At 34.4% G+C, this 19,198-nt stretch overlaps 3 protein-coding genes across 4 annotated transcripts; all 3 read left to right on the forward strand.

Annotated features, from left to right (window-relative positions):
- Positions 1-1,221: 1,221 nt before the first annotated feature.
- LOC138185030 (cytochrome P450 6k1-like) lies at positions 1,222-18,893 on the forward strand. Of its 2 annotated transcripts, none has more exons than XM_069123622.1 (6): positions 1,222-1,251; positions 15,488-16,021; positions 16,597-16,968; positions 17,282-17,466; positions 17,579-17,867; positions 18,545-18,893. In XM_069123622.1, the coding sequence occupies exons 2-6, from the start codon at positions 15,499-15,501 to the stop codon at positions 18,721-18,723; spliced, it is 1,548 nt and encodes a 515-aa protein (XP_068979723.1). In that variant the 5' UTR covers positions 1,222-1,251; positions 15,488-15,498; the 3' UTR covers positions 18,724-18,893. The 2 variants fall into 2 exon arrangements, with proteins under 2 accessions (XP_068979723.1, XP_068979722.1); XM_069123621.1 differs by lacking the exon at positions 1,222-1,251 and adding an exon at positions 14,246-14,321.
- On the forward strand, positions 2,068-5,472 carry LOC138185032 (cytochrome P450 6k1-like). Its single transcript, XM_069123625.1, has 5 exons — positions 2,068-2,625; positions 2,849-3,220; positions 3,540-3,724; positions 3,838-4,126; positions 4,996-5,472. The coding sequence occupies exons 1-5, from the start codon at positions 2,103-2,105 to the stop codon at positions 5,172-5,174; spliced, it is 1,548 nt and encodes a 515-aa protein (XP_068979726.1). The 5' UTR covers positions 2,068-2,102; the 3' UTR covers positions 5,175-5,472.
- On the forward strand, positions 8,260-12,795 carry LOC138185029 (cytochrome P450 6k1-like). The gene is made up of 6 exons (XM_069123620.1): positions 8,260-8,355; positions 9,916-10,449; positions 10,649-11,020; positions 11,334-11,518; positions 11,620-11,908; positions 12,551-12,795. The coding sequence occupies exons 2-6, from the start codon at positions 9,927-9,929 to the stop codon at positions 12,727-12,729; spliced, it is 1,548 nt and encodes a 515-aa protein (XP_068979721.1). The 5' UTR covers positions 8,260-8,355; positions 9,916-9,926; the 3' UTR covers positions 12,730-12,795.
- Positions 18,894-19,198: the final 305 nt, after the last annotated feature.

A 19,198-nucleotide genomic window follows, 5' to 3' on the forward strand; every position in this document is an offset into this window, starting at 1 on the left:
TTTGTCACAAAAGATAGCTTTCTGCTTTAGCGCGAGGATGTGAAAAGACCGGTATGTACCATCCGTAATTAAGTACATAAGGCAAAATTAAACATTATCGGACACACACTGAGATAAGTTAGAATTACAGAGAATTACTGGCAAATATAGAAACAGAATACAATCTAATAGAAGTCTATCTCTACTTTGTTTACAAATAGTTGAGAAGAAATTGATTGAATGTGAAAAAATATTTAATCACAAACTGCACGGCATTATCTACTAGACATATTGATTAGATACAGTTCAATATAATCTATCAGACAAATTGATACAATTTATAATTATTAGTTAAATGGAGTTCTACTGTGGCATATATTACCGAATAAATGACTGTTACCAAGTTAATATTCTTGTTACTCGCATTATAAGAAATGTATATATCCAATAAAATAAACAGTAATTGAATCTTTACAGGATAAATCAACATAGTGCAGTGAAAAATCCTACGCGGTCCAGAAATGTAACGATTTTATATACGGAATCTATATGATCCGTATCGCAAAAAAGAAACAATGCTCCTCGTGATCAATAGACGACTAGTATATATTATATTAATAACTGAATTGAAATAAAGGCAATTTAAGACATGAATCATATAAGTCATAATTTCCTGTACCGCCAAGAAGGGAAGTCCATTACGGGGCTCATTTGCCCTGCACCGTCTGGAAATAGGAGAGTGATGGAAAGAAATTTCCTAATATCTATACCGTTTTGCTTGTGAAAATTCGATTCGACTGAGAAAATTGAGTTTTCTATGCAATTTTTTCATTATACTATTTTATAGAAGTCACCGATCGAAATAGTTCTTTACGATAATAATGTATTAATCAGAATGTTGATAGTGTAGATAGTGTAGTTTTATGTAACAGTGAATTGGTCATAGTCGAGTTGTTAACTATACTCTGAACTAGGACGATAACTTCGAAAAAGATATCTTAGCAGCTAAGATGTAAATTTTCATCATCGTCTCATTGCTAAATTTAGTTGATCCCTAATCGCACTTTGTCCGCCAGTATGACACAGCGGTAAAGTTTTGAAGAGAGGGAAATTACAGATATAATTTATAAGCTATAACAGTCCACGATAAAAAGCTCATTCTCATAGCAAGTGGTACAAGTTTCGGGACGTTTTCTCATTTTGCCTCAAATCTGAGTTTGATATCTGTTACATTATAGTACTTGTAACAACTGAAGTAATCGTTTCATAGTGGTACGTACTATATATTTCACTGTAAAAAATACGACAGAATTAAGCTATTTGTTCTAATCCTCCATTATTTACAAATAATTTTCATCCCCCATTTTGTAACTTAAATATCGTAACGACTGTTATACTTGAGACATTTATGTATTGTGTGCATTCTACTCGAGGCATTTTTAATTATATATAGCGGTCGCGATCCCCAAGATACGAACAAGGGCCTGGCCGAGGTACAAGGTTTGCGATGAAAACGTGACGTCGAATTTTGAGACGTACTGAGGGAAATTATTTACAAAATTAATTAGTTGCCGAAATGAATGCCCCAATCGACATATCGTAAACCTTGCTACCGAGGTCTAAGCCTCCAAGTAGTCGCTGAGTGATCGTGGTGCGTACGCCCCCTAAGCATTCACCTGTTTTCACTTTGCTAACTCCGGGTGATATCGGTTGTTAGAAAAGAGGACATCCGAGTTGAGTAAGAGGGATGCCTACTTTCCAAACAATTTAATAGGAATGCTGATCCCTGAGAGAGATTGTATTTCCACTTACCGTACTGCGAAGGATTGTGTTATTGCAAGTGTTTCATTCAGAAAAACATTTATATGAGAAGAGTTGGACGTTCTGTAAACAACGATGAATCTTCCTGTTTCGCGATACATTGCTCATTTTGCTCCAAATATATTATTTTCATCATTAAACCGAACATCATACATTTTCCATATACTACACCATCTTCCTACTACACTTTCTATACATTTACATTTTCATCAAATCCATCAAAATCCGTAAACTAAAAGTTGTTGATAAATATTGTCTTCCGGGACCAACAAAAGAATTTTTCCTTATCAGACTGATTCAAAATGGCCTTGTTAACGCCATACTGGGGTTTGGATGGTCTCCTGATTCTGTCGTCACTGATGGTTGCCGCTTATTTGTTCATGACACGGAAATTCAACTACTGGTCGAAACGGGGCGTGAAAGAGGTTCCGCCTACGCCCTTCGTAGGCAACTTCATGGACTGTCTTCTGTCAAGAAAATCAGCCTCAGAATTTGTCAAGGACCTATACAATTACAGCGAAGGTTTACCTTTCTTGGGATTCTACATCTTCGACAAACCTTTCCTGTTAATTCGCGATCCAGAACTCGTGAAGCAAGTCCTAGTGAAGGACTTCAACTATTTCGCTGATAGACACGCGACTACAGATCGCAAATGTGATCGTCTTGGATCCGCAACTATGTTCTTGATGAAAAATCCAGGATGGAAATCTCTCAGAACAAAATTAACACCGATATTTACCACGGGCAAGTTGAAGAAAATGTTCGAGTTAATGTTGGTAATCGCTGACGATCTTGCAAAGCATCTCGATTCGTTGCATTTGGAGGGTAAGCCGCATTTTTAGTGCATTTACATAATAACAGATTGACCATGAGAAACTGTTGTTGGTTAAATATATATTTTTAAAACAATAATTCTTATTTAATAGAAATGTTTAACAAAATTAAAAGTCAATGCTCTGTGGTGCGATGGACTTCAAATTTTCAAATTACAAATTTTCAAAATACAATAGCGCCAGACACACGATAAGAAATCTAATATCTGTTTCAGGCGAAGGAAAAGTAATCGAGTTCAAAGATATTTGCGGGAATTTCACTACCGATATGATCGGTAGCACTGCGTTTGGCTTAAGAGTAGGTTCGTTGGAGAATCCAAAAGCACCGTTCCGTGTATATGGCAGAAAGATCTTCGAGTGTGATTTGTATCGTAGCATGGAATTCCTTACTATATTCTTCTGCCCTGGAGTAGTCAAGTTTTTTAAATCGAAATTCTTTGGAAAAGCAGCGACTAACTTCCTCCGATCTATTTTCTGGGATGTGATTGATCAACGAATCAGTTCGGGTGAAACGAGGAATGATCTCATCGATTCGCTGATCGACATAAGGGAGAAACACAAGAACGACGAAACTCTGACGGATTACAGTATGTATTTGCTGCAACGTTTTACTAATTTCTATTAGCGAAGTAAGTTATTAATGACTTGTCAGAGATCGAAAATTTCGAGTAACATGCTCTTTGAATTACGATTTCATCCACATCCTTATTTCGTGAACTCTCAGCAAAACAGACGAAGAATAACGTGACGACTCCTTCAAACACAATTGTATTCACGTTACAAATTGATAATTGAGCCAAAATATCTATATTTGCTAATTTGCTTTCAAGCTAGTTTCTAAATATATTGAATATATTAGATCGTTTTCCTGAACTTTTGCGATGAACATTAATTTGCATGTTTCAGCATTTGACGGTGACGATTTAGTGGCACAAGCGGCGGTGTTTTTTATTGCTGGTTTCGAAACATCTGCCACCACCATTTCTTTCACACTGTACGAACTTGCATTGAACCCAGATATACAAGAGACACTTAGGGCAGAGATTCACGATGCTCTGGCGAATACTGATGGCAAAATCACATACGATATGGTACGGCAACTACAAAGATATTAATTTAGAAACACGCGAGAGAAAAATGAATAGCATATGAGGAATGTTATAACGTAATTGTAAACATAATGATAAATGTAATCTTTTCACAGATTATGAAGTTACCATATCTCGATATGGTTATTTCGGAAACTCTTCGCAAATATCCACCTCTAGGATTCTTGGATCGAGTCGCTGTTGATGATTACAAAATGCCTAATTCCGATCTGGTGCTAGAGAAAGGTACCCCAATATTCATTTCGATGATCGGTTCGCACTACGATCCACAGTACTTCCCAAATCCGGAAAAATACGATCCACTCAGATTCTCCGACGAAGCCAAACGTTCCAGGCCAAATTGTATATACTTTCCTTTTGGCGAGGGACCCCACATCTGCATTGGTTAGTAAAATTTTTCAAAATATTTTCCAACATCTTTAACGTTAGAACTATCGATGGCAAACGTATGAAAGTAGTATTAAAAGAATCGAAATGAAATATATGTATGTGTATATAAAATTTATATTTCTAGTTATACTAGCAGTTATAAAACACGATTGGATTTGACTTTTAGATCATGCCTTCTGATATTATTATTATATACGAACATTTTTATTAAGGGATGGACACCTTTTTGTTTTGAAATTTCTTTTGTCTCGGGAATGTGCATACGGTAAAATTAAACATTACAGGTTATATTCTGAGATAAGTTACAATTATAGAGGATGACTAGAGAATTTGAAAACGGTAAAATACTCTCTTTTTTTTTTTTGTGGAGGAAACCTTTGTCGGCGCCCCGCGCCCTTCGGAAAGTGGGCGCCGGGTAGTGCTAGATTCGTACCGGTTAAAATATCCACGGTGACCGTACCTCGCGCATGGCGGAACGGGCCCTGGAACCGCTCATAAGCATGACGGAACAATACAATCTAACAGAAATTTATCTCCTTTTTTTCACCACTACTTGAAAAGAAACTGGTTGAATGTGAATAAATATTTAACAACGCGTTGCATGGTATTAAATATTAGACATATTATTTTGAAAGAGTTAACTACACTCTATTATCGGACAAATAGATACAGTTTATGATTATTAAACAAATAGAGTTCTACTGTAGTATACACTCCCGAATAGATGACTGTTACTAAGTTTCTACTCATGTTACTAACATTATACGAAAGGCACAAGTATAAACTTGCATCTTTAAACTTTCTGTTGGCTGTCACTTTTAATTTTACTTACGATAATTTCTCTCTTTCACTCTTCGTTTCAGGTGTGAGATTGGGACTCATGCAATCCAAACTTGGAGTCGTACAGATTTTGAAGGACTACGAAATTTCACCTTGTAAAAAGACCAAAATTCCAATTGCCCTAGATCCCAAAGGACTCGCCACGACATCGTTAGGAGGATTATATCTCAACATTCGAAAGATTAGCACTGCTGCTGGTTAAACGAAGCTAAAGTTTTACGAATTGCGTTGTGCATTTCAATTTTCCGCTTTGCTTGTGACAATTTCGATATAATTTACGAAGTTCAACAAAGGACATCTATATCTTTCTTGGCAGAAATGAATCCTTAGATGTTAAATATATTTTAGAATCGTAATTCTAAATGCTTGAAACTTGTAAATTCAAATATCTGAAACTAACGAAAGTTATTAATCTTAAACAACATTAAATAATACGAAATCTTGTTTCTGTTGATTTTCTGGATCGTAATGGGAAGGGAATATATTGCGTACAGAAGAAATAGAGTTCTCTTTCACTTACGTTGTCACGTATATGTATTTGATTAATTCAGTTATTTTCACTTACAAACCAAAATAATCGGCTCGTAGGCCGCCACGTGACCAGTGCATCACGGCTAATTAATTTACAATAAGATCTCCCAAACCCAAACCCAATATATCAATGCTATTCATTTTCGATTCAATTGTATTAGAATTTTCTTGCAGCCTCGCATATGCAATTGTGCAACGGCATTTTAAGTTTATCCGACTCTTGTTTTAAGCAAAAAATATAAGAATCAGCAAGCAATTCTGGCGCATACGTACAACTGTAAGCAGATTTCACTAAAGTGATAATGACAGTTTGTTACAAACGTCCTGATAACTAACCGAGACCGTCAATTATATATACAGAAAAAAGTTGTTCGAAATGTTGACATCTATAACATATTTAAAAATCGTCGAAGACAGAGACGAGTCACTTTTTCTGGTATTTCGCTCTGGCTGTTCTATTAGAAAATTTTATGTAATAAAAAATCATTTTGTGACAATTCCTTCAGGATGGAAAACCTGATTGACTAAGAAGAGAAATAAGTTTCGCCCATGTGACTTTTGTATTATACAATTTTCTGTAGATTATTAACAGTTATGTTCATACTATTTTATGTAGGACTTTACAAAAGTTGTATAATATTCAGAATTTTGGTACCGTGGAAGGGAATTGTGTGACGTGTCTTCTAATGTGTAGAAAATAATCAGTGAATTGGTTATAACTGAGTTGTTAATAGAACACATTAAACAAGACTGATATCATTGAAAATATATGAAAGATGTATACGTGAATAGTTTAATCTCAACTTGCAACATCATATAAAAGTCACATGGCGACTTCACTATTATGATAAAATAATCCTAGCCTCATAGATATCGTTGATTCTATTTATAACCAATCTTTACACGGTTCTAAATATCACAAAGTTTGCGTAACCTGTTTGTCCATAATCTAATAAATGTAAAATTATAACTAATGTAATTAAAAAAATTATCAACATTAGCAGTTACTTAATATGATTGGGTTGGATATTTATATATCCTTACGTATGTATCTCTTTTCTTCTCAGTAATTTATCATGTGATAATGCCATTTTACTGATAACTTACGAGTTCTAGGATAAAAATGCTTTAGCATATATATGAGTTTTGAAATTTTATAATTTATATGTTAAATTTTTTATTTTATGTGTTAATATATTTTAGGAATGTTTATTTGTGAAATTTTATATATCTTAGAGAACTTTGTAATTGAAAGTTTCCGTAATTCTTGTTACACCTCTAAATTGCTGATTATTGGTGATTCCAGAAGTATAAGTTGACTTGCAACTTGTAAAATTTGTTTAAGAAACATGACTGACTTTATTACTTATCCATTCCTATCCATTATGCAGGAGAATAAATCTGCATCTTTGCAACTAGCAATTTTCGAAATTCACTAACAACATTTTTTCAATCATCCAAAATATCATTGCGTATAATAGACGATATAGTATATATCCACTAGGATATCCACGTCAAACGTTAGATATATTCTAGATTATGTTGGTGAGTGGTAAAAACTATCTTTGTACGCAACTTTATATACTATTGACCCATTTATTATAACTCAAAATATTATCATAACCCAAATTCTTATCAAAAAAGATAGTTTCGTACAGTGTGGAAAGATTTGTACGTATCATCCGTAATTAAGTAGATAAAGCAAAATTAGACATACCCGGTTACATGCTGAGATATGCTACATTTATCACGGACATCTAGACAATTTGAAAACGGAATACGATGTAGCAGAATTTTATATTCTCTGTTGACCGCTGGTTAAGAAGAAACAGATTGAATGTGAATACGTATTCAACAACGCATTGCATTGCATTAACTTCTAGACAAAATAACTAGGTACTGTTTATTACATTCTGCTAGCAGACATATTGATACAGTTCATGATTGTTAAACAAATGGAATTTGTCTGAGGCATACCTTACTCACATTATAAGAAATGCATATATCCAAAAAAATAAACAGTAATTGAGTGTTTGCAGGGTAAACCAATACATTGCAGTAAAAGATCCTACGGGGCCCGGAAATGTAACGATTTTAATGTACAGTGCCTATATGTCCCGTATCGCAAAAAGATAGAACAATGCTCCTCGTGATCAACAGACGACCACTATATATTGTATTAATAACTGAATTGAGATGAAGGCAATTTGAGTCAGATATCATATAAGTCATTATTTCCTGTACCGCCAAGGAGGAAAGTCTATTACGGGGCTTACTTGTTCCGCACCTTCTGGAGATAGGACAGAGATGGAAGGAAACTTCCTAATATCTATACCGTTTTGCTTGTGAAAATTCGTTTCGACTGAGAAAATTGAGCTTTCTATGTTATTTTTTCATTGTATTATTTTATAGAAGCGACTCATCGAAATATTCCTTTACAATAATTGTGTAATATTCAAAATGTTGTTACGATAAATAACAATTTTTTATTTAGCAGTGAATTGGTTGTAGCCGAGTTGTTAACTATACGTAAAACAAAATGATAACTTTGAAAAAAATATCTTAGCTGATAAGATGGCAATTTTTATTATCTTCTCGATGCTTAAGTCTGATATGAAAATTCAATCGAGCTTTAATTGTACTTTGTCTGACGGCGATAATACAGAGGTAAAATTTTCAAGAGAGGGGAAATTACAAATGACACATATATGCAACCGCTGCCGATAATACAGAGCTCATTCAAATAAGGTACGTTGCAAGATTCAGAAATGTTCTCTCACTTAGCGCAAATCTGAATTTGGCATCTGTTACATTATAGTGCTTGTGACGACTGAAGTATTCGTTTCATAGTGGTACGTACCGTATATTTCACTGTAAAACATATGACAGAATTAAGTTATTTCTTCTAATCTTCTATCATTTACAAATAATTCTCGTTCTTTATTTTGAATATTAAATTCGCATGTGAGGCAACTCTGATTCTTATATGTATATTATGTATACTGCAATTTGTTACCTTTTCCTTCTTTTCTGAATAATTTACTCAACTTTAATCGAATAATATTTTATTAATTACACTAAAATTTTACTGTTTCGTCTTTTATTAATCGGAATCTTCGTGGAAAAGAAGGCAGATTCCATCAAATCCGAACGATCATACAGATCAATCACGGATACAATCATTAGGCTTTCACTGAAATGATTCTTCTTGAGAAAATAATTTACATTTACCTTCCAACTATTCCTCCGTTTGAACAAACTACTTCCATCGCATAGAATATAGTTTTCTTAAATGGTATTCCTTTTCCAATATTCTCCGCTCCTTGATGAAAACTCTAATCTTGAATCATTCCACGCGAGACCCCAGAATATTCATCATTCTGAGCCAGAAAATTACTCGTTGATTAAATAATATACAATTGTGTTCAATCAGAAAGCCGGTTCTATTATTATATTTCATCTTCTTTATAAAAACATTAAAAAAATGTTTCTACTAGATTAATAATTGACAAAATAAGTTTTCTCATAGGTTAACAAATTTTTAAAGTTTTAAAAGAACTGACATTAGTGGTTTTGTTTAACCAAAGACCAATAATATATTTCATTTATTATATATTAACAAACCTCCAGATATTTGTGCAATTTTGTATTTTTACGAATGAAATTAAACACAAATAATGATTTATTTCACTCTCATTAAATAGAATATCATAACGACTGTTTTACTTGAGACACTCATGTATTATGTGCATCTTATACTAGGCATATTTTATTATACATAGAGGTCCCTATCCCCAAGATGCGTATAAGAGGCTGGCCAAAGTACAAGGTGTGCGATGAAAATGTGACGTCGAGTTTTGAGACGCACGGAGGGAAATTATTTACAACATTAACTTATTGCCGATATGAATGCCCCAATCGACGTATCGTAAACCTTGTCACCGAGGTCCACGCCTCCAAGTGGTCGCTGTGATATTGCGATACGTAATCCGTTTCACTCGGAACGGTATCGATTTTTGGGAGAAAGGGCACCGAATTTGTATGACAGGCTGCCTACGTTCCCCACAACTTAAGAGGTATGCTGAGCCCCGAGAGAGATTGTATTTCCACTGATCGTACTGCGAAGTATTGTATTATCGCAAATATTTCATTCAGAAGAACATTTATATGAGAAGAGTGGGACGTTCTCTAAACAACGATGTATCTTCCCGTTTCGCGATACATTGCTCATTTTACCAAATATATTATTTTCATCATTAAACCGAACATCATACATTTTCCATATACTACACCATCCTCCTACTACACTTTCTATACATTTACATTTTCATCAAATCCATCAAAATCCGTAAACTAAAAGTTGTTGATAAATATTGTCTTCCGGGACCAACAAAAGAATTTTTCCTTATCAGACTGATTCAAAATGGCCTTGTTAACGCCATACTGGGGACTGGATGGTATCCTGATTCTGTCGTCACTGATGGTTGCCGCTTATTTGTTCGTGACTCGGAAATTCAACTACTGGTCGAAACGAGGCGTGAAAGAGCTTGCACCCACGCCCTTCGTAGGCAACTTCATGGATTGTATTCTGTCAAGAACATCAGCCTCAGAATTTGTCAGGGACCTATACAATTACGGCGAAGGTTTACCTTTCTTGGGATTCTACATCTTCGACAAACCTTACCTTTTAGTTCGCGATCCAGAACTCGTGAAGCACGTCCTAGTGAAGGACTTCAACTATTTCGCTGATAGATACGCGACTGCAGATAAGAAAAATGATCGTCTTGGATATGCAAATGTGTTCATGATGAAAAATCCAGGATGGAGATCTCTCAGAACAAAATTAACACCGATTTTTACCTCGGGCAAGTTGAAGAAAATGTTCGAGTTAATGCTGATGGTCGCTGACGATCTTGCAAAGCATCTCGATTCCTTGCATTTGGAGGGTAAGCCGCATTTCATGAGAAACTGTTGTTAGTTCGATATATATTTTTAAAACAATAATTCTTATTTAATAGAAATGTTTAACAAAATTAAAAGTCAATGCTCTGTGGTGCGATGGACTTTAAATTTTACAATTATTGTGTCTTGGTTAAAAATATAATTGTGTCAGACACACGATAAGAAATCTAATACCTGTTTCAGGCGAAGGAAAAGTAATCGAGTTCAAGGATATTTGCGCGAATTTCACTACCGATATGATCGGTAGCACTGCGTTTGGCTTAAAAGTAGGTTCGTTGGAGAATCCAAAAGCACCGTTCCGCGAATATGGCAGGAAGATCTTCGATTATGATTTCTATCGTAGCATGGAATTCCTTAATATATTCTTCTTCCCTGGATTAGTCAAGTATCTTAAACCGAAGTTGTTTGGAAAAAAAACGAGTAACTTCCTCCGATCTATTTTCTGGGATGTGATTGATCAACGAATCAGTTCGGGTCAAAAGAGGAATGATCTCATCGATTTGCTGATCGAGATGAGGGAGACATACAAGAACGACGAAAGTCTGAAGGATTACAGTATGTATTTGCTGCAATATTTTACTAATTTCTATTAATGAAATTATTTATTTATCATCAAAAATCAGAAATTTCGAACAACATGCTCTATGAATTACGATTTCATTCATATCCTTATTTCGTGAACTCCCAGTGAAACAGACGAAAAATAACGCGGCTACTTCTTTCAATATAATTATATTCATATTACAAATTGAAAATTATGCCCAGATATCTATATTTGCTAATTCGCTTTCAAGTTAGTTTCCAATTGTACTAAATATATTAGATCGTTTTGCTGAACTTTTGCGTATGATTAATTTGCATGTCTCAGAATTCGAGGGTGACGATTTAGTATCACAAGCAGTCATATTTTTTACTGGTGGTTTCGAAACATCTTCTACTACCATGTCTTTTACACTGCACGAACTTGCAATGAACCCAGATGTACAGAAGACACTTAGGGCAGAGATTCACGATGCTCTGGCGAAAACTGATGGCAAAATCACATACGATATGGTATGACAACTACAACGATATTAACTAAGATACACGCGAGAGAAAAATGAATAGCATGTGAGGAATGTTATAACGTAATTGTAAACATAATCTTTTCACAGGTTATGACGTTACCATATCTTGATATGGTTATTTCGGAAACTCTTCGTAAATATCCACCTCTGGCTTTCTTGGATCGAGTTACTCTTGCTGATTACAAAATGCCTAATTCCGATCTGGTGCTAGAGAAAGGTACCCCAATATTCATTTCGATGATGGGTTCGCACTACGATCCGCGGTATTTTCCAAATCCGGAAAAATACGATCCACTTCGATTTACCGACGAAGCCAAAAATGCCAGGCCAAATTTCGTCTACTTTCCCTTTGGCGAGGGACCACACGTCTGCATTGGTTAGTAAAATTTTTCAAAATATTTTGCAACATCTTTAACGTTAGAACTATCAATGGCAAAAATACGAAAGCAGTGTTAAAACAGTCAAAGTGAAATACATATATGAGCAAACATACGTACTACAAGGACATATATAGATTATTCTTTTTTTAAATGATATCTATTTTTCTAAGGATGGCGTATGTACTTTTGTCCGAGAACAATTTGCAATCAGTTGCGTTAAGATATATAAAATGTTATAAGTAGAAATCTTAATCTCAACCTTAACCAATCTCGCGGTAGTCAATTGGCGATAACTTTTAATTTTATCAAGAGATAACCATATCGTCATAGATATCGTTCATTCCACTTGTCAACTATCTTTATGCGGATCTAAATCTCATTGTGTTCATGACCTATTTGTCCATAATCTAATCAATATAAAATTGTAACCAAAATAATTTAAAAAATTAAAACTTACAATAGCAGTTAGAAACTACTCGAAAAACTCGTTCGTATTATACGTAATTAAAAATTGTTCCTCTCACGAATGTGGTGGGTAATTTACGCGTTCCAGTACCAATTCGTATCTTTCAACTTCCTGTTGGCCGTCACTTTTAATTTTACTTACGATAATTTCTCTCTTTCACTCTTCGATTCAGGTATGCGATTGGGACTCATGCAATCCAAACTTGGAGTCGTACAGGTATTGAAGGACTACGAAGTTTCGCCTTGTGAAAAAACAAAAACTCCAGTAGTTCTAGATCCCAAAGGATTCACCACGACAGCTTTAGGAGGATTATATCTCAACATTAGAAAAACTACCACTGCTGCTGGTTAAACGAACCTAAAGCTTTATGAATCGCGTTATGTATTCCAATTTTCTGCTTTGCTTGTGATAATTTGTATATATATATATATATATTACTATAATTTATATATATATATTACTATTTAAAAGATATCTGTTTTTTAACCATACGGTACATATGTTTTACGTAGATCAATTTGTAATCAGAGTAATTAAGTTATACAAAGTAAGATATGTGGAAATTTTGATCTTAACTAACCTTCCCATGGTTATCACACGACTACTTCACTTTTATCAGAAGGTAATCATATAGTAATTGGTAACATTCACACCACTTACGTTGATTTTACTTATGTTGACATGATTTGCCTGTTTATTCCTTGTTAAGTGAAAGATCATATTCCACTATAAAAAGAGGAATGCTTAAACTTTAGATTATACATATATTCCAATATACTTGCTCAATGACAATTTAGCATGTAACAATACCAGCGTATGGATAAGGAACAGGCTTTGAGCCAAGGATATTTATCAATATATTCCACAAATATTTATTGCACGATGAACGAGGCAACAAGTCGTAGAAATTTTTTTGTGAAATCCGACTCTAAATCTCCTGGATAACTTTGTAATTGAAAACCCCCATAATATTTGTTACCAGTTGAGATTATTCACTTGTCAATAATTTGTACATTTTTATTAATTTTAGTAATTTCACTTGACACTTCACAACAAGAATGGCGGTTGAATATGAAATTATCACATTTGTTACTTCTAAAATATTACTGCCTATATTGCTGCACTTTTTGCTATTAAGCAGGTAAATAATGCTGATACATTGTAACCTCTAACTTCATTGATAACACTTTTTCAATTATGCAAAAGATTATTCGTTATAATGGATGATATGATGTATGTTCTAGAATATGTACTTTAAGCAAATATACTCTAGGTCATGTTGGAAAAATGGTAAAAAATACCTTTGTACGAAATTTGAGAATATTGTCATTTATATGACCCAATTACGTATAATTTGTGCCGCTTATTTGGCCGGATCTGGAAAGAGGAAAGTGATAGAAAGCAACTTTCCAATATCTATACCTCCTTACGTGTGAAAATACAATTCGATTGAGAAAATTGAGCTTCCAATGCAATTTTTTAATTATATCATTTTATGGAAGCGGTTGATCGAAATATGTCTTTACAATAATTGTGTAATATTCAAAATATTGGTGCTGTATATAGAAATTTTATAACACGTTCCTTAATGTGTGAAAATTAAGCAGTAGATTACCGCCGAGATGATTATTATACATTAAAAACAACTGATTACTTCGAAAAAACTATCTTACCGGGTAAAATGTCAATTCTTACTATTTTCTCGATGCAAAAATCTGTTACGAGAATTTTTCGTAAATGGCACTTTGTCAGCAAGTAATGATTCAGCGGTAAATTTCACAAGAGAGGGGAGATTACAGGATGAGACGTATATACTACCACAGCCGACAAGGCAAAGCTCACTATCGTAATGCACATTACAAGCTTCGGAAATATTTTCTTATTTTATTTGGTATCTGCTACTTTATAGTGCTTGTGACTAGCGAAGAATTCGTTTCATAGCGGTACGTACGGTATTTTTCACTGCAACACATACCGCAGAATTAGATTAACTGTTTTATTTTTCTATTATTTTCTGATAATTTTCCTCTTTCATTTTGTAAATTAGATTCAAATGTGTCCCTACTCTGTTTCATGAACTTATGTAAAGTGTAATATGTTACCATTTCTTCCTTTTCTGAATCATTTACTCAGTTTTAATCGAACAGTATTTTCCTAATTACCTCCAAAGTTTACTGTTTGCCTTTAATTAATGGGGATGCACGTGGAAAAGAAAGCAGATTCCGCCAAATCCGATTGGTCATACAGATCAGTTACGGATACAATCATTAGAATTTCACTGAAATGATACTTCTTGAGAAAATAATTTACATTTACCTTTCAACCATTCTTCCATTTGAACAAACTACGTTCATAATATAAAATATAGTTTTCTTAAGTGGTATTCCTTTTCTAATATTCTCCGCTCCTTGATGAAAACTCAAATCTTGAATCATTCCACGCGAGTCGCCTGAATATTCAACACTCTGTGCCAGCAAATTACTCATTGATTAAATAATATACAATTGTGTTCAAACAGAATGCCAGTTCTATTATTATATTTCATCTTCTTTATAAAAACATTAGAAAAGTGTTCCTACTAGATTAATAATTGACAAAATAAGTTTTGTCATAGGTCAACAAGTTCTTAAAGTTTTAAAAGAACTGACATTCGTGATTTTGTTTAACCAAAGACCAATAATATATTTCATTTATTAGATATTAACAAACCTCCAGATATTTGTGCAATTCCGTATTTATGTGAATGAAATCAAACACAAAAAGATATTTATTTCACTCTCATTAAATAGAACATCATAACGACTGTTTTACTTGAGACATTCATGTATTATATGCATCCTGCTTAGCACTCGCCCACGCACGTACCGCAGTACCAGAGTGTCGTCGACTTTGGGAAAAAGAATATTCGACCAAAGGGAGCGTAGACACCTACATTTCCTGCAACATAAGAAGCAAGCGTAACGAGTCTCGAGGACGATTGTATTACGATGAAGCAATTCGCGAAATATTGTCCAGCTTTTGCATTTCTATATATCCATGATAATTCGCAATCCAAGGGTGTTGATAAATATTATATTCTGATATCAACAAAAACATTTTTCCTCCTCAGACTCATTTGAAATGGCCTTATTAACGCTATACTGGAGTCTGGATGGCATCCTCATCTTCTCGACCCTGATGGTTGCCGCTTATCTGTTCATGACTCGGAAATTTAATTACTGGTCGAAACGGGGCGTGAAAGAGCTTGCACCTACACCTTTCGTAGGCAACTTCATGGACTGTCTCCTGTCAAAAAAATCGGCCCCGCAATTTCTCAAGGACTTATATAATTATGGCAGAGATTTGCCTTTGTTGGGTTTCTACATCTTGGATAAACCTTACCTGTTAATTCGCGATCCAGAACTCGTGAAGCACGTCCTAATGAAGGACTTCGACTATTTCGCTGATAGGTACTCGACTGCAGATGAGAAAAATGATCGTCTTGGATACGCAAATTTATTCATGATGAAAAATCCAGGATGGAAATCTCTCAGACCAAAATTGACGCCATTTTTTACTCCGGGCAAGCTGAAGAAAATGTTCGATATAATGCTGCCGGTCGCTGACGACCTTGGAAAGCATCTAGATTCGTTGCATTTGGATGGTAAGCCGCATTTCTAGTGTATTTACATAATAACAGATTGACCATGAGAAACTGTTGTTAGTTCAATATACAGGGTGGTTGGTAACTGGTGGTACAAGCGGAAAGGGGGTGATTCTACGCGAAAAAAGAAGTCGAAAATATAGAATAAAAATTTTTTTTTTAATTTTCTTTTTTAATTTTTTTTTTAAATTTACAGTGAGATCCATTCTAACGAGACGTGATAAAGTGCACGCGTACCGAGCGAAAATTCAAAGTCGATTTTCTCGAAAACAAAGCCTCAAACGAAAAATTTTTATTCTACATTTTCGACTTCTTTTTTCGCGTAGAATCACCTCCTTTCCGCTTGCACCACCAATTACCAACCACTCCGTATATTGAACTAACTGCTTGTACCACCAGTTACCAATCACCATGTATATTTTTAAAACAATAATTCTTATTTAATAGAAATGTTTAACAAAATTAAAAGTCAATTCTCTTGATGAGAGAGACTTTTCAAATTTAGCAACTATTGTTTCTTGATTAAAAATGCAACAATGCTAGACACATCATAGGAAATCTAATATCTGTTTTAGGCGAAGGAAAAATAGTCGAGTTCAAAAATATTTGCGGGAATTTCACTACCGATATGATCGGTAGCACTGCGTTTGGCTTAAAAGTAGGTTCGTTGGAGAATCCAAAAGCACCGTTCCGTGAATATGGCAGGAAGATCTTTGATTATGATTTCTATCGTAGCATGGAATTCCTTGCTATATTCTTCTTCCCTGGATTAGTCAAGTATCTCAAACCGAAGTTCTTTGGAAAAAAACCGACTAAATTCTTCCGATCTGTTTTCTGGGATGTGATTGAACAACGAGTCGGTTCGGGTCAAAAGAGACATGACGTCATCGATTTGTTGATCGAGATGAGGGAGACATACAAGAACGACGAAAGTCTGAAGGATTACAGTATGTATTGGCTGCAATATTTTACTGATTTCTCTTAATTAAGTTATTTATGAATGGTCAAAAATTAGAAATTTCGAATAACATACTCTGTGAATTACAATTTTATCCATATCCTTATTCCGTCAACTTCCAGCGAAACAAACAAAAAAATAATATAACTACTGCTTCAAACATAATTGTATTCATGTTAGAAATTGAAAATATTGCACAAATATCTATATTGTCTAATTTACTTCCAAGTTATTTTCCAATTGTACTAGATGTACTTGATCGATTTGAACTTTTGCGATATTGTTTAATTTGAGTGTTTCAGAATTCGATGGTGACGATTTAGTATCACAAGCTGCCATATTTTATATCGGTGGTTCTGAAACATCTGCTACCACCATATCTTTCACACTGCACGAACTTGCATTGAACCCAGATGTACAGAAGACGCTTAGGGCAGAGATTCAGGATGCTCTAGAGAAAACTGGTGGCAAAATCACATACGATATGGTACGGCAACTACAAAAATGTTAAATTAGAAACACGGGATAGGCATATGAATAGTATGTGAAAAAGGTTGTAATATAATTGTAAACATACTAAGAAATATAATGTTTCACAGATTACGACGTTACCATACCTCGATATGGTAATTTCAGAAACTCTTCGTAAATATCCATCTGTAGCATACTTGGATCGAGTTACTCTTGCCGATTACAAAGTATCTAATTCCGATTTGGTGCTAGAGAAAGGTACCCCAATATTCATTTCGATGATGGGTTCGCACTACGATCCGCGGTACTTCCCAAATCCGGAAAAATACGATCCACTCCGATTTACCGAGGAAGCCAAACGTGCCAGGCCAAGTTTCGTCTACTTGCCCTTTGGTGAGGGTCCCCGTGGCTGCATTGGTTAGTAAAATTTTCCGCAATATTTTCTAATGTCTTTAACGCCAGAGCTATCGATGGGAAAAGTATGAAAGTACTGTTAAAAGAATCGAAATGAAATACATATATGTGCTGACATTTATACTTCTAGTTATACTAGCAGTTACAAAACACCATTGGATTGGACCTTTAAATCATACCTTTTTATATTAGTATTATATACGAATTTTTTTATTAAGGAATCGACACCTTTTTGTTTTGAAATCTCTTTTGCCTCGGGAATATGCATACGGTAAAATTAAACATTACCGGTGTCTCGGTGACGTAAGTTACAATCATGAAAAATGAATAGAAAAATCTGAAAACGGAATACAATCTAACAGAAGTTTATCCCCTTTTTGCACCACTCGTTGAGAAGAAACTGCCAGAATGTGAATAAATATTTAATAAGGCTGTGCAAGGCATTATCTATTAAACATATCACTTTGGTACAGTTTGCTATATTCTGCCATCAGACATATTGATACAGTTTATGATTATTAAACAAATAGATTTCTACCATAACACATTCCCGATTAGATAATTGATTAAGTTTCTATTGTTGTCATTAGCATTATACGAAAGATGCAAGTAGCAACCTGTATCTGTAAACATTTTATTGGCTGTCACTTTTAATCTTAATCTTTCACTCTTTGTTTCAGGTATGCGATTGGGACTCATGCAATCCAAACTTGGAGTCGTACAGGTATTGAAGGACTACGAAGTTTCACCTTGTGAAAAAACAAAAACTCCAGTAGTTCTCGATCCCAAAGGACTCACCACGACAGCTTTAGGAGGATTATATCTCAACATTAGAAAAGCTACCACTGCTGCTGGTTAAACGAAGCTAAAGCTTTATGAATCGCGTTATGCATTCCAATTTTCTGCTTTGCTTGTGATAATTTATATATATTTTACTATTGGCGAAGCTCAACGAATGTCATAGCGATTTCCTTCTCGGGAGAAATGAATATTTAGATGTCAAACATACTTTAGAATCGTAATCCTAAATGTCCGAAAATTGTGATTTCAAATGCCTGAAAATAACGAAACTTATTTAGTGTTAAATAATATTAAGTTATACGAAATCTTATATAATGACTTTATTTATTTGATGAATTTATTTACAGTGGTTCAAATAGGAAAACGATGATTATGTAATTAAAGCTTAATGTAGTAATGTAATACAACTAAATTTGTGCAACTACTTAACTTCTTGATAACAACTCATCGTTCACAACTCACTCACAACTATCTCGTAACTCGTGATTAACGACTAACCGACTCATTACAGCTTTCGTACTCCACCACATGCA

The sequence above is a fragment of the Bombus flavifrons genome, chromosome 11 (genome assembly GCF_040668555.2).
Source record: "Bombus flavifrons isolate JBK064 chromosome 11, iyBomFlav1_principal, whole genome shotgun sequence".
NCBI lineage: Eukaryota > Metazoa > Arthropoda > Insecta > Hymenoptera > Apidae > Bombus > Bombus flavifrons.

Coding starts and splice junctions, on each gene's coding strand:
- LOC138185032 (XM_069123625.1), top strand. CDS start 2,103: ATGGCCTTGTTAACGCCATACTGGGGTTTGGATGGTCTCCTGATTCTG. Junction 3,725..3,837: donor GCAAAATCACATACGATATG/GTACGGCAACTA, acceptor ATCTTTTCACAG/ATTATGAAGTTACCATATCT. Junction 4,127..4,995: donor GGGACCCCACATCTGCATTG/GTTAGTAAAATT, acceptor TCTTCGTTTCAG/GTGTGAGATTGGGACTCATG.
- LOC138185029 (XM_069123620.1), top strand. CDS start 9,927: ATGGCCTTGTTAACGCCATACTGGGGACTGGATGGTATCCTGATTCTG. Junction 11,021..11,333: donor CGAAAGTCTGAAGGATTACA/GTATGTATTTGC, acceptor TGCATGTCTCAG/AATTCGAGGGTGACGATTTA. Junction 11,909..12,550: donor GGGACCACACGTCTGCATTG/GTTAGTAAAATT, acceptor TCTTCGATTCAG/GTATGCGATTGGGACTCATG.
- LOC138185030 (XM_069123622.1), top strand. CDS start 15,499: ATGGCCTTATTAACGCTATACTGGAGTCTGGATGGCATCCTCATCTTC. Junction 17,467..17,578: donor GCAAAATCACATACGATATG/GTACGGCAACTA, acceptor AATGTTTCACAG/ATTACGACGTTACCATACCT. Junction 17,868..18,544: donor GGGTCCCCGTGGCTGCATTG/GTTAGTAAAATT, acceptor TCTTTGTTTCAG/GTATGCGATTGGGACTCATG.